The sequence below is a fragment of the Sceloporus undulatus genome, chromosome 7 (assembly GCF_019175285.1).
Source record: "Sceloporus undulatus isolate JIND9_A2432 ecotype Alabama chromosome 7, SceUnd_v1.1, whole genome shotgun sequence".
NCBI lineage: Eukaryota > Metazoa > Chordata > Lepidosauria > Squamata > Phrynosomatidae > Sceloporus > Sceloporus undulatus.
In genome coordinates, this window is record NC_056528.1 from 1,173,195 (window position 1) to 1,188,373 (window position 15,179).

At 48.5% G+C, this 15,179-nt stretch overlaps 1 protein-coding gene across 1 annotated transcript; it reads left to right on the forward strand.

The window, feature by feature from the left end:
• The first annotated feature begins 6,549 nt into the window (after nucleotides 1-6,549).
• Nucleotides 6,550-10,228, forward strand: KLHDC7A (kelch domain containing 7A). The gene is made up of 2 exons (XM_042479395.1): nucleotides 6,550-8,621; nucleotides 9,438-10,228. Exons 1-2 carry the CDS (start codon nucleotides 6,550-6,552, stop codon nucleotides 9,958-9,960), a joined length of 2,595 nt encoding a protein of 864 aa, XP_042335329.1. The 3' UTR covers nucleotides 9,961-10,228.
• The last annotated feature ends 4,951 nt before the right edge of the window (nucleotides 10,229-15,179 follow it).

A 15,179-nucleotide genomic window follows, 5' to 3' on the forward strand; every position in this document is an offset into this window, starting at 1 on the left:
AAAACCCTTCTTTAGGAGCTACTGATCTATTGGGGCATCCTGAGTCTGATCCTGGAGATAAGAAGGGGAGGAAGAAGAGGAGGAGAAAGAGGAGGCGAGGATGAAAAGGGAGGTAAAGAAAGAGACAAGGAAGACAAGGAAAAGGAGAGGAACAAAATGGAAGAAAAAGACAAGGACGAGGTGAAGAAAAGAGAGGAGGAGGAGAAAGAGAGGAGGAAGAGGAAGAGAGGAGGAAGATGGGGAAAGAAGAAGGCTTTCCACCCTGAGATACTCGGAGGTGGGAAGAAGTGTATGGCCACCCAGATGGCTCTATTTTCTACAAATTTGTCCCCAATTCCCTTTGATAAAGCCATCCAGGTTGGTGGCTGTCACCGCATCCTGTGGAAAGTGAATTCTTTTGTTTAATGATGAACTGTGTAACACAGAGAGAGAGAAAGGAAGGAAGAAGGAAGGAATCTGCATGAATTTACAACAAATGGATGGGGAGGTATTTGCTTGCCGGCTGTTTTTTCCCTTTCCCTCTGCCTCCTTCGTGTAATTATGAAGAGTAGCAAAACAGCGGGGAAGGTTCACGAGGCCACTAACAATTGGATGCATAATTCATCGTTCTCCAAGAACCTGACGCTTTCCCAGCCAGGTCTGAATGCTGATGCTTTTTTTGGAAAAAAATAATCATCCTCGTAATGAAAGCCACACAAAAATGCTTGAGAAATGGTTCTCAGGGTTGGGGGCCAGGTTCCAGGAAGCTCCATTTGGTTTTGGTTTTGTTTCCCCCCCAAAAAGCAGTCTGTGCCAATTAGAGGAGTCCCCAAATCCACCAGGGTTTGACATTAGAGGGAAAACCAAGACCCACTTCATTTGGATCTGCTTTTCGAGGGAGAATCGGTTTAAGCTGGAGTGAAGCCAGTATTTTCTAAAATGTCAGATTGACCGTTCAGCTTTTGGACATGGAGCCGTGATTCGAAACTTCACCACTTGTGCATAATGGTCTGCCCCAAGACTGCCTTTCCATGGCCTCCGAGGGAGAGAAGAGCAGCCAGACATAGCTCCATTGTACCTTGACCCCAGCGACTGGTGAGAGCTTGTCTCTTTGTTCCAACTGCCTTTGCTTTGGCCTTTGAAGGGAGAGAAGAGCAACCAGGTCCAGCTCCATCATGCAACTGGTGAGAGACGTTCCCTCCATGTTCCAACTGCCTTTGGCTTAAGAGGAAGAGAAGAGCAGCTAGGTCCAGCTCCATCATGCTTTATCCTAACAGCTAAGGAAAGGACTTCCCTCCATCCAAACTGCCTCTGCTGTGGCCCTAGAAAGAGAGAAGAGCAGCCGGGCACATCTCCATCATGCCTTGGCCCAGCGGCTGGAGGGAATCCTTCCTCCATGTTCCAACTGCCATAGCTTTGGCCTTGAGGGAAAGAAGAGCAGCCAGGCACAGCTCTATCATGCCTAGGCCCAGCAGCTGAGGAAGGCACTCCCTTCATCCCTCTTGGAAGAACAGCCAGGCACAGCTCCATCATACCTTGGCCCATTGTGCTGTGGTTGTGCACCCACTCCTTTATTCTACTATTGTGCACCTTCTCCTTTGCTCCACAGTTGTGCACCCTTTCTTTGCGCCACAGTTGTGCATCCTCTCCACAGTTGTCCAGCATGTGTTATCCATTGCAGTATGGTGCCTAGTCGCTGCCATGTGTCAAACAATGCGGCATTCCCCTGCTGGTTCTTGTGGACGATAGGATTGCTCCCTGGCTTTAAACCACACACATGTGCAGAAGGCACCATTCCAAGCGGGCCTGCTTTTTTCAGATATGACTGCCAAGAAGGTTTCAGTCTCAGTTCCTTTCGGTTTAGGGATGAATTACTCCCACCTTCCTCTTCCATGTCCCTCGCACTCCCCCTGTTCCTCTCTGCTCCACCATCACAATCTTTTTCCCTTCAAAGCTCTGCCGTCTCCCTCCGATACCTGACTTGACAGCCCCCTGTCACCCAGGCCTGCTAAGAACTGGCACAAACGCTTTCCATTTCTCCTTCGCTTAGTGAAACACTTGTCAGCAAAAGCAAAACTAATCCTTTTCCCCACTCTTCAAAGCCAGCCGGCTCCCTGCTCCCCACCCGCCCCACAACCCCTCCATCGAGAGAGAAAGAGAAAGACACCCGTGAAAAGAAGGCCTTGATGCTTTGATGTCATCTCGCCTTTCAAGTTCTTGGAGTTGCAGCCTCGACTTCTAAAACGCAGGGAGATCGGTGCCTTTTGGGTGGGTTTTGCAATAGGGTTTTTTCCTTCCCCTCGCTCTGTGTGTTTTTTGCTGCTCTGTTTGTTCTGAACTTGCCTGGGCTGAACCTCAGCTGACTTCTTCCATGCCCTCTTCTTTCAAGAGATTGGCCTGTCTGAGTGTTTTGAGGATGGGACCACCAGCAGCGTCATGTGGCTTCTGTGAGACAGACAGTCCTTTCTGGGTTTTATTCCAAACTCCAAAGGGCTTGAAAATAGGCTCAACACCTTGAGAGATCCTTTACAGCCTGGGTTTGTTCTACCCTGTAAAGGAACTTTCTAAGGTGCTGGATACAACCCCCTAAATTGTTTCAGAACCTTGAAGTCCCTTTACAGTCTGGAATAAAACCTAGTGCCAATTCACCCATCTGTACCTGCTGAGTATCACTTTTGAAAGAGCATGAGATGGAGAGTGTGGTTGGATGCATATTCCATGTTTAATGGAGAGCCTGTGGTGGTTTGAGCATTGAACGACAACTCTGCAGGCCAGGATTCAAATCCTAAATCAGCCAATGTCAACCCACTGGCTGTCTTTGGGCAAGTCCCACTCTCTGAACCTCAAAGGATGGCCATGGCAAACTCCCTCCAACGATGCAAGGTTATCCACCAGCAGATGCAAGGTTATCTGCCAGCAAATGCAAGGGATCCATCAGCAGATGCAAGGGATAGCACATGCCAGACATTCACCAGCAGATGCAAGGGATCTACCACCAGATTCAAGGTTATCCACCAACAGAGACAAGGAATTCACCAGCAGATGCAAGAGATCTTCCAGCAGATTCGAGGGACCCATCAGCAGATGCAAGGGACCCATCAGGAGATGCAAGGGGTCCACCAGCAGATGCAAGGGATCTACTAGTGGATTCAAAGTATCCACCAGCAGATGCAAGGTTATCCCCCAGCCACCCCCAACAATGGGAAGAGAGACATGGCGAAGCCATGCAATGCCACATTTGCCACTGCGCCACTCTTCCCGGCCTGCTAAGATGGAGTCTAGCTAAGGTTGGTTGTTTCCCCCCCTTCCTTCTGCAAAGTGCCAGCACATGTTGGCCTACCTCAGTGGGGTGTCGCGGAGGCAAATGCAATAAGCGCTCCAAAGTGCTTACATAAAAGATGAAACCCCCGCCACCGTCTCACGAACCGACTCGGCTTTCATTTCATTACAGCACTCAGGCACCCAAATCTGAATTGCTGATGGTGGAGAGTCTTCAGATTGCCGACTCGAGCTCTTTACTTTGTTTTCATCTATTTACAGGAAGCGGGTGTTGTTGTTGTTGTTGTTTTTGCGTTTAGAGATTTAGGGGGGTGAAAGGAAGGCAAACAAACATCTCCTGCCAGCATGCCAGAATTGCCTTGTTTGCAGCTCTCATCCGAGGCATGTTGCGTTGCTGGCTTTCGAAACAAGGGAGGCTTTCCTTCTTGAACTCAGGCAGGAGGGGAGGCGAAAAAGAACATAACAATATTGCTGACTTTTCCCCCTTCCATTTTTTTTGTCATGGGGATTTCGGAGAAGGAGCGCAAGACATCAAAGCCATTTTGGATGTTGGAAAGCATACACACAAAAAAGAATTGTAGGCCCAGGGAGAGATAGACGTATTCAGCACCAGGTTTCTCCTCTTTAACAAAACCAGAGTTGGGCTTGCTTTTTTGCAAAGAAAGCACAGTATGGCTGAGATCCTAGTTCAGGGGATGAGGAAAGCCCCCTGAACCTATACACACATATACAAATGCACACAATTCAACAATAATTTTGTGCATATGCTTTCAAGGTGAGGCTCTGACTTCAGCATTTAGCGATACATTTCCAAGCTTGAAGGTCTCATCTGGTTCCTCTAGACCACTCTTTCCCAGACTTTGGTCCTCCAGATGTTTTGTACTTCAGCTCCCAAAATCCCTGACTGCTGGGGCTTCTGGGAGCTGATGTCCAAAACATCTAGAGGACTAAAGTTTGGGGAACCACTGCTTCTATACCTCCTCTCCCAAGTCTATGGAGAGGCGCATTGGCTCCAAAGTTGCCATTCAAAACACAGCTCTGTACGCAAAGTGTTGTGCCACAAAATCTTGCTTTAGGATCTCAGCCAGTACCTTTTTTGGGCTGATAGATAGGATGGCACCCCTTCCATCCATTTTTTTCCATAGCATGGAGCCATGGGAGTTAAAGTGGTGTCAGACTGCATTAATTCTGCATTGCGGATGTAGCCTTTGTCCTTCCAAAACTCTTCTCTGTTCACCCTCCAATATGTCAGTATAGATGTCTTTGTGTCCCTGGTCCAAACCTGGCCACCATCTTAGGTCCAAAACAAACTGCAGAAATAACCCAGTTTGAGACCTCGAACTGCTATGGCTCAGTGCTGTGGAATGTTGGGAACTGTAGTTTTTTGTGACATTTAGACTTCTCTGTCGGAGAGCTTTGGTGCCACAATAGCATTGAGCAGTTAAAGTGGTCTGAAACTGGGTTATTTCTGCAGTGTGTTTTGGACCAAAACTGGTTCTCGTAGCCTCAGTTTTCTCATCTGGAACATGGGGAATAAGAATACTGCCTGTAATCCTCCCAACAACTTTGCAGAGTAGGCCCAGAAGTCATGCTACGGAAATATATTTTGGCCACAGTCCGGTGGCTGCGGTTGTCGGATGCGGCTCAGAGTCCCCCAAAGTTGGAGACAAGTTCCTTTCCCAAACGCCCAACTCTCTAATACTTTGCCGCAAGGTCGATCGGCCTGACCTTCGCAGGCGATGCCGTGCGGCAGATTCTTCCCGGGGCGAGATTAAAATAAAACGCAGCCTGCCTTTGTACAATCGGGCTCCTAAGGGGAAATCAGAGGCAGAGTGTGCATGTTTGCTTGTGGTTTATCTCGAACCTGTTTTGCCAGCTACGGTGCCCAGGATAAGACGATGGCAAACAGTTCTGTCTTTGCCTCCACCGCCAATGCCAGGCGTTCACACATACTCTTCGGACACCCAGGTGAGAAGCGAGGGCTTAATTTCATAGGTTACTTAGTGGGTTTCTATGGCTGAGCAGTGATTTGCACCTTGGTCTCCAGAGTCATAGTCCAATGTTCAAACCACTCGCTGGCTCTCAGGACTCAAAAGGCAGGGGTTTAAATATAGAGGCAATGTGGTACAGTGGTTAAACTGGCACTTGGGATTTTTGTTGTTGCTGTTGTTATTGTGGTGTGCTTTCACTTCGTTTCCAACTTGTGCAAACCTATCATGAGGTTTTCTTGGCAAGGGGTTTTTGTCAATGCTCTGATGCTAAGAGAGTGTGACTTGCCCAAAGTCACCCAGTGGGATTCCATGGCTGAGGGGATTCGAACCCTGGTCTCCAGAGTCATAGTTCAACACTCAAACCACTACACCACAATGACAAAACAATTGCACTTGGGATATCCAGTTGTAAGTTTCCATGGGACTCATTGGCTGACCTTGGTCCAGGCTCTGCCTGTTCCTTTCAAAACCTGACCTACCTCACAGGAGTGTTGTGAGAGCAAAGGTAGGGGGAAAGGTTCAGCTCCCCAGGTTCCCACACTGCTTAAATCCAACTCTATGGATCCTGCTACCAAGAACGAATAGCTTTTGCTGTCTTTTATTTTGTTCCTCTCCCCTCCTCACCCCTTTTTCCTCTTGCGCTGGTCTCTCAGCTTGCGCTTGCAAGGGCAGGAACGGTCTCAGTTCCAACATTTCTCAGCCGCCATGGGAGGAAGAGCAGGCGAAAATGGGATTAAGAACAACAGGAATGAAATCTGAGCAAATATGCTTAGGGTTGCACTTTCAAACCAAGCAGGGAGAAGGAAAAGCAATCTGTTGTGTGCAAAAGTGAACTTGCAAAGCTTAGGGGTGGGGATCTATTTTTAAACCCCATGTGCCCATTTTCTTACTTCCTCATAGTCCTCCCAAGGCTCTTTTATTTATCCAAGCTTAACAAAACAACTACACAACACAAAGAGAGAAAGAAAGATACACACACATACACAGCTCCCTGTTGGGGATATGGGACTCTATGCTCAGTTGCATTGCATCTCCCTCGACCGTGTCCGGCCCGGCCCACTTTGTTCAAATATGCAAACCTCCTATAGTAAGAAGACACCTGGCAAACGGAGATACCAGCTGGGAGCAAGCTGTGTTCTCTTCTTACCTGTCGGCAGGTAAAAGTCACCTTCCAGAGAGGCAAAAGAGGCAGGCCTTCTCTGCCTGAACTTGGGCCACAATTACCCCCACCTTCCCAACTTGGCAATCATTAATCCGAGCATTTTTCGCATTCCTGGCCAGCCCCGCGTGATATGGAAGAATGACCCACGGGCTGGAGGCGAGCGGAGACCAGCCCTCCGAAATGCAGCTGGCCGGGCGGCTGGCCCTTTCGGCCGCTGCCTTCCTGTTGCTGACTTTGGCGTACAGGTATTACAAATCTCGTGGCAGACCCTGCGGGAAGGACGATGGAAGAGCCGACCCAGATCGACAGGAGACCCAACTGAAAGAGGAGCTGGTTTTTGGTGGGACCGGAGAGGGACGACTGACCCCAGGATTGAGACAGAGGCACGTCAACAGGGCTAAAGAGGCAATGGTCAATGGCAGTTCGGGAAACCTTCTGGCAGATCCAAGTGGGCCAGAAACTGCAGGGGAGTCCAGACTCCAAGGCGCACCTGCCGAGAGAAGAGATAAACAAGAGGTGGAGAAAGTGGAACAGAAACGAGAAGAGATTAGTCTCCTGGGGATTGGAGAGCAGCCAAATCCAAAAGGCCAGGCGTCGGAGGAGGAGGAGGAAAAAGGTACTTTGGGGGATTGTTTCAGCTATGGGAACGGAGCTGGGGTCATGGAAAGGACCCTAGCAACACAGCCGAGGAGCAAGCCAAATTTCTCAGAAGGTGGCATCTACAGTTTGAAGGAGACAAAATGGGATGCAGACTCAGAGGAAGCTGGGTGTTGTTTCACCTCTCAAAAGGATGAGCCGATGCAAGGAGAAGGTCACCCAACAAGTGAGAATGGATACACCTTAGGGACTGGGAAGGAGGAACTTCTGGGAGAAGAAAGTATGAGTAGATACTTAACCCAGACTCAGGAAGCCTCAAAGAGGCAGGAAGGGATCCGTTCGTTTTATGCAACGTCGGACATGGACCTGGCCATAAAGCAAACTCATATGCAATCCCATTCTGCCTATGCTTTCTCCTCCATCGCAACTGTCTGGATGGAAGAGAACTTCATTAAAGAGAGGAAGTCCAAGGAGGGGAGTGATGGTCAACCAGAGTTCAGCCTCAGAGGGAAAGTCTATGACTACTTTGTCCAATCCAGTTCCCAATCAACCATGAATGAAAAGCTCTCCTATTCTAGTCTGGACACCCAACCAATCCATCTTTCCAAAGAGTCTGAGAAATTATCATATCAGGAACCAGGTCAAGCTTGTTCAGACAATGAAGAGGACAGCATGGCCCTTCAAAAAGCTGAGGGAATATCCTCTGCTGCTTCTGGTGATTCTCCAAAATCCATACAACCTGAAGGTCAGGAAAAGGATGCTATGACTGAAGAAAACACTGACCAGAAGCATCCAGGAGAAAGATATCGCCTCACCCGGAAAGAGAGTTTCCACAAAATCATAGAAAACCCCGAGCTCCAAGTGCCCATGGAAGGATTTGGTTCTCCAACACTTGGGTCATCAGGGAAGGACACGCCACCTCTTGTCGCCCTCCGCTCCAGCTCTGCTTCATCTCTGGTGGGATCCATGCAGAGCCTCCAAAGTGACACGAGCGAGGAACCGACGGTGGAGCTTGTGGCCGGTGCCAAATTCTTCAACATCCCAATGAGCCCAGAGTCCTCTGTGAATGTCCACTTGGACCTGGGAAATTGCTATGAGGTCTTGTGCCTGGCCAAGAAGCAGAAGCTGGAAGCTCTCCGAGAAGCGGCCTACAAAGTCATGAGTGACAACTACCTCCGAGTGCTCAGGACCCATGCCATCTACAGCCGCCTCAACGCCACAGAGCGGGACCTGATCCTGAAGAGGAGGATGAAAGGGAGGAAGTATGTGACGGTGGCGGACGTCAACTCCCAGGAGTATGGCCACCACCCCAGTAGGCTCTGCTACTACGATGACCAGGAGGACACTTGGCACCCCTTGTCTCATATGCCTCTTGAAACTGTCTCCAAAGGGTGCGCCATGTGCAGCATGTTCAACTACCTCTTCGTGGTGGCCGGCTGCGAAGGGAGAGGGAGGCACCAGAGGCCATCCAACCGGGTCTTCTGCTACAACCCCTTGACCAACATCTGGAGAGAGATCTGTCCATTGAACCAAGCCAGACCCCACTGTAAGCTGGTCGCTTTGGACGGTTACCTCTATGCCATAGGTGGAGAGTGCCTTTACACCGTTGAGAGGTATGTCACACATCGGACGAGCCTTGTTTCGGGAGGGGGATAGATTGGCTAAAAAGAGGGTCTGTAGACCTTTCCAGCGGGGTCTTTCTTCTCTTTCCCAGGCATTATTTTGCCACCACTAGGTGAATGTCTTTATTTGTGAGTCTCTTTCCACCCTATTCTTTCTATGCTATTGCTGACTCTATAGAATCCTGGAGTTTGTAGTTTGTTGTGGCACCAGAGCTCTTTGACAGAGAAGGCTGAATGTCACACAAATCTACAGTTCCCAGAATTGCATAGCATTGAGCCATGGCAGTTAAAGTGGTGCCAAACTGGATTATCTCTGCAGTGCAGAAGCAACCAGAGGTATACCTGTACAGCGGGACCTTGGCATCCACTGGAGTTTGGTTCCAGACTCCCCATGGATACCAAAATCCATGGAGGCTCAAGTCCCATTACAGACAGCAGGGTATTATTATTATTACTACTGCTACTACTACTACCATGGTCCCTTGATATTTGCTAGGATTTGGTTGCAGGACTCCTGTGGAGAACAAAATCTATGGATACTCAAGTCCCATTGGATACAAGGGCATAGTAAAATGGTGTCCCTTATAGAAAATAACAAAATCAAAGTTTGCTTTTTTTGGAATTTATGTATGTTTTGAATATTTCCAAGCCATAGATGCTTGAATTTGTGGATAAAGAATCAGTGGATATGAAAGGGCCAACAGTCCTGAGCACTAACCCCAATTATATCAATGCAAAACAACATCAAGGGCACTAAAGAACCCATCCGTGTCAATACAATAACAAAGAGCACCCTTCCTTCACCAGGTACGATCCACGGATAGACCGCTGGAACTTTGTGGCCCCTCTGCCCAACGACACCTTTGCCGTGGCCCACACCGCCACCACATGCGACGGAGAGATCTACGTCACGGGCGGCACCTTGCGCTATACGCTCTTGAAGTACATTGCCCGTGTGGACACCTGGAAGGTCAGCCTCACTGGCGGACGCAAGGACAGGACGACGGAGATGGTGACCGCCAACGGGTTCATCTACCGCTTCGACCTCAACCGAAGCATGGGCATCAGTGTCTACCGTTGCGGCACCAAGGCCAAGCTGTGGTACGAATGCGCCACCCATCCCATGCCCTTTCCGGCTTGCTTCCAGTGCGCCGTGGTGGAAAACCTGGTCTACTGTGTCAGCCGGCAGTTCCACATCCGCTTCCTCGCCGATTACGTCTCGCCGCGGTTCGGGACCAAAGAGTTGCAGACTTTCCCTTCTCCGCAGGGAACACTTTTACCCGTCACTCTCGTGTTGCCAGACAGAGCAACTGCGCAAACCAGGGTCTGAGCCCACTTTTCGGGTCCCGGGAGGGGGAGCGGACACCGGTTGTTTCCACTTGTACACCAACAACATTGTGTTCTTCCTGCGAGCCAATTTCCCGTGTCTCTCAAGGGAGACGGAGCAACAAGCTGGGTTGGCAGGATCGGTTTATTTTAAGATACTTAAATCCTTGTAAATTTGCATGCAAATTAAGCACAGCCTTTGGGGGCTTGGACACTTGCCAGGCGCTGGGCCTTGCAAACAGAAATCGTGATGGAGATATATATATATATATATATATATATATATATATATTTGACGGCGGATCACCCTTCTCTGGGGATCCTTCAGAGGCCGAACCTGGAGACGAGTTCTCTGCTCCTCATATTGGAATTCATCTCCCTTTTGGGGATATCAGTGCCTTGTGTGAAAGAGAGGTGCTATCATGGGGTGTTTTCAAATTTCTGTAGCTTTTAAACTGGTTCTGGCTGTTCCTCTGTTTAATATGTTGTTCCAATGCCTTGCTTGAACCATTGATGCTTTTAATCTGGAAGATGGTTTAAAAGGTTTAAATGCTGCACCAGCCTCCGATGATAAAAGGTGGGCTAGAAGTGGTTTAATAAAATAAATGGAGTTCTTTTGCAGAACATGGCCAGGGCACAGTGTCCATTTATACACACTCAAATGCACACACATATATGTCACCCATCTGTATGTTTAATGCAACTCATGCCTTCCTCTATCATTAGCAAGTTCCTGGCCAATGTGTTGACTCTAGCAATTGGACTTTGGCCTTAAATCACTGTATTTGAGAAAAATAAAATTACCAGAAGTGTCCAGAAATAAATCAAAAGTGCTGAAACCATGCACTGTTACTTCAGAAATTGGGATAATTTAATCCCTGACCCGTGCGTTTTGCGTTTTTGGCAGTCCATGGAAATATCCCCCAGCCTTCCGTTTTTCCCCCCTTGCTAAGTATGATTGTCTTTGCTATTGAGCCCTATCTTCTCATGATGCAAGTTGCACAGATAACACATCTCCCTTGGTGGCTTGTCTTTGCAAAGTTGTGACTGTGTATTGGGTATATACTATACACACACACACACACACACACACATATACTTGGAGAAGCAAAGGTGGAGGAGTAACATGATGCACGCATGCTTCAACGTGTTGAATTCATGCAAGCATCATGCAGACAGGCATGTTGTTTGTTGTTTATTATTTTAAGTTACTCTTTATATTGTAAATCGTTTTTAATGTACTTTAAAGTGGGGTGGGATTGGGGGACACGGACTGTACATTTTAATGTTGAAAGCCGCCCCGATTGCGCCATGTAGAGGGGTGGGATAAAAAAGAAATGTTGTTGTGATTATTAGGCACCAGGTGTGCGCACATGTATGCGCTACGTTGCGTTCATGGTCCCTGTTGACTTAGGGCAACCCCATTAATTTCACAGGGCTCCTTGGCCATCTTCAACTACCTAAAATTGGCGTGGGACCAGGGTCCTGGAGGAAGAGGCTGAGGAGGAGGATGAATAAATAATAATAATAATTAATAAATAATAAATAATAAAAGCTTTATTTTGAATTAAAAAGATAATGAGGCCAAAGACCCAACTGGGCTCCTAAGGCCTCAGCCAAGGAGCCAACCAAGGAGAGACGCAAGAGGCTCAGCCAAGGGAACGGAGCTCTGATTGGGCTCCAGCCATTGAAGGAGTGAGTCCTGGAGGCAAGTCCTCTGGTTCCTGGCCCTGAGACCTGCTTCCAGGGTCCTTCCCTTCAGACTTAAGACTCCCTTGACCCTTGGACCATGTTGGCCTTGATTCCTGGTGCCTCCCTTGACCGCTTGACCAACGCCTTCCTCATAAGGGTCTCCCACAGGTAAGGCTGCTTCCCAGCTCTTGGAAAGATCCTGCCTCCACCTTTGATGGTCCCCTCACTTCAGTGAAGCAAGGACCAAAACACACGGCAGAAATAGTCCACTTCCAGACTGCTTTAATAAATAATAAACTGCAGTTTATTGTGGCGCCAGAGAAGACTCAATGTCTCACAAAACTACACTTCCCAGGATTCCCTGGCCCTGAAGCAGGGCAGTGAAAGAAGAAGCGCTCTCCAGGCGGAGTGTCTCTGTTTGGCACAGTTACACACTCCCTCCTTTTCCTCTTCCAGCCTTTTATTCTTATTCTTACTTTACTCTTGTTTTAGGCTTGCCTCTGAGACAGCACTAGTTTTACCTCACAAAAACACCAATTCCCTCTTTACCAAAACCTCCTTTTTTAACATCCAAAGTCCCCTCATTCCTGGCCTCAGCCTTAAAAGTGCTTCAAAGTCTGTATTTCTCCTCAGTTTCTGAGGAGATTTTTAGTCCAAAACACACTCCCTCCTTTTCCTCTTCCACACTTTTATTCTTCCTCAGCTGTTATTACTATTATTATTATTATTATCATTATTATTATTATACTATTTGTAAAGGTTTCCTTCTCCTCAGGTCCAAAACACACACGGCAGAAATAATCCACTTTGAGACCGCTTTAACTGCCTCAGTGCTAGGGAATCCTGGGAATTGTAGTTTATTGTGGCGCCAGAGCTCTCTCTGACAGAAAAGGCTCAATGTCTCACAAAACTACAATTCCCAGAACCCTCTAGCATTGAGCCAGGACTAAGTGGTGCCAAAGTGGATTATTTTTGCTGTGCGGACGCAACCAGAGGTATCCCTGAACAGTGGAGCCTTCATATTCACCGGGTTTGGTTCCAAGGCTCTCCAATGATATCAAAATGCCATATACACAAGTCACACACACACACACACACACTTGTGCATTGTCTCGTCTTTGCAAAGTTGTGGCTGCGCCTTGTGTAGTACAGTTGTACATTGTGCATTATGCATCACGGTTCCACACGAGGCGTTTTTGCATTGCGTTTGTGCATTGTGTATCGCAAGAGACCACATGAGATCATGGTTTGAGTGTTGGACCACAGTCCAGGGTTCGAATCCCCACTCGGCCATGGAAACCCATTGCCTGACTTTGGGCAAGCCACACTCTCTCAGCCTCAGGGGAAGCCCCTTGTGAAGAAAATCCTGCCATAGGTTTGCCTTTTGGTTGCCATAAATAAAAAATACATAATAAAACTTTTATTTATTAAAATCAGTTGTGAGTTGAAAGCAAACAACACTACACACATTATACATTGCACATTGTGTATTGTGGTTTCACATTGCCCACTGAGGGTATGCATCACACAGCCGTTGCGCATTGCACAACACCACCCAACCATTGACCTATGTTGCGCAGTGTTGCTATTCCACATGGAGGTTGCGAATATTCCCCGCCTGCGAACATTTATGCTACACTGAAGGGAAGTTGGCTTCCAGCCATTGTGTGTTTTATTTCCAGATAACCTTGTTCCGCGGCTTTGTCTCTTCCTGATTAAAAGCAAGATTTCTATAACGAACGACAGGCTTAATTAATTAACGCTCGCGCAATCAGAAATTTCTCATATAAACGCCTGGAATGTTGGTTTAATTAAAGCGCTGCTTTTGTCACCAGGGACGCAAAGTGCAAGGCAACTGGTGTGGTGTGTTGGCTTGTGTGTTGGACTAGAGACCCAGGTTCGAATCCTTGCTCCACTAGGGGAAATCCAGGGCAACCTTGGGCAAGTCGCACTCTCTCAGCCTCGGAGGGAGGCAATGGCAAACTACCTCTGAACCCAAAGAGAGGGGTGCCATTTTGGAGCGACTTTAGTGTGTTGGTTTGAACTAGGACTATGGGAGACTAGGGCCACATTCCCACTTACACTTTGTGATCTGAATCGATGTCAAACTCTCACATCCTCAGAGGAAGGCCTCTAAGTGATGCCCAAACTTTGGTCCTCCAGATGTTTTGGACTTCAGCTCCCAGAATCCCTGACGCTTGTCCAAGTTTGCTGGGGCTTCTGAGAGTTGAAGTCCAAAACAGCTGTAGGACCAAAGCAGGGGAAACTAATCTCACCAAGAAAATCCCTGTAAAGTTTCACTGTAAGGTTACCCTAATTGAAGGCGCACAACAACGGCAACGCGAAGCACACACTTCACAAGGGAATGGTGTATCTCCATGTGGCATCCCTTTTCTAGCATGATTTGTTTGGGAGGGGATGCCATTGCTTTCCTATGAGGCTGAAAGAGTGTGACTCGCTCAATGGGTTTCCTAGCTGAGCAGGGATTCGAACCCAGGGCCATTATCAGATGAGTCTGGAACTGGGCTTCTTAAGCAACTGGTCGGTTCGAATTCACGTATTTCGCACAATACCATCATACAGCCTTCGAATGGCCAATCCGAACTCACGTGAATGCGCGAGATGGAAATGAAGTGTACTGGCTCTCTTTTTGGAGCGTGTTGCCAGTGCGCTGCTAAGGGGATTGGCAATATCCTGGATTGGGCTTGTTCGATCTCAGTGCGAATGGCTCTGGTGTGACCACCCAGTTGAATTCCATCGCAAGACCCCCAGATTCCAATGTAACTTCGGTGGTCTTTCCTCTGCCGGTTCCAGGGAAGGGGGGGGGGGCGGTTCCAGCGGCCTCCTCTCCCTCCCCGGCTTGGGAGCCAGCATAAGCTGCTCCCAAGAAGGGAGAGGCGCGGGGCCGCTGGAACGGCGGCGATCGCCGCGTTCTAGCGGCCCCGGCCTCTTCCCTCTTGGGTGCAGCTTATGCTGGCTCCCAAGCCGGGAGGAGGAGGAGGAAAAAAGCATCCCCATTTACTTATATGGCCATCCAGTCTTTGAAGCCGCTGGAACTGGTCCCCCCCCCCCAGATACATATTCACACACTCACACACACACACACACAAGAAGCGGGCATTGCTAATTTGTTGCAAGGGAAGGTACTGTTACGTTAAAACAGCAGGAAGTAGGAGGAACAGAGAGGAGACTGTAGAGGGGCACTGATCGCGATTGTTCATGTGCATGAGCTGGCTCTCCAGCTGTTTTACCGGGGCTGTCATGATGTGACCTCCCCTTTCACCCCGGAAGCTTTTAAGGTCGACCCATTGCAGGGCACCACTGAGCATGTGCGAGGGGGCCGATACGACTCAGCCAATCCTCATGTTGAGCACCGGTGTGACCAAACATTCTGCACTGAATGCACTTCGCGCGAATGCGTATTGGCCAATTTGAATCCTGCCAATTCGGAGGGGCTCCCAGGTATGATGGTATTGTGCGAAATAACGTGAATTCGAACCCCCCAGTGCAGAAGACCCCCAGTTCCAGACT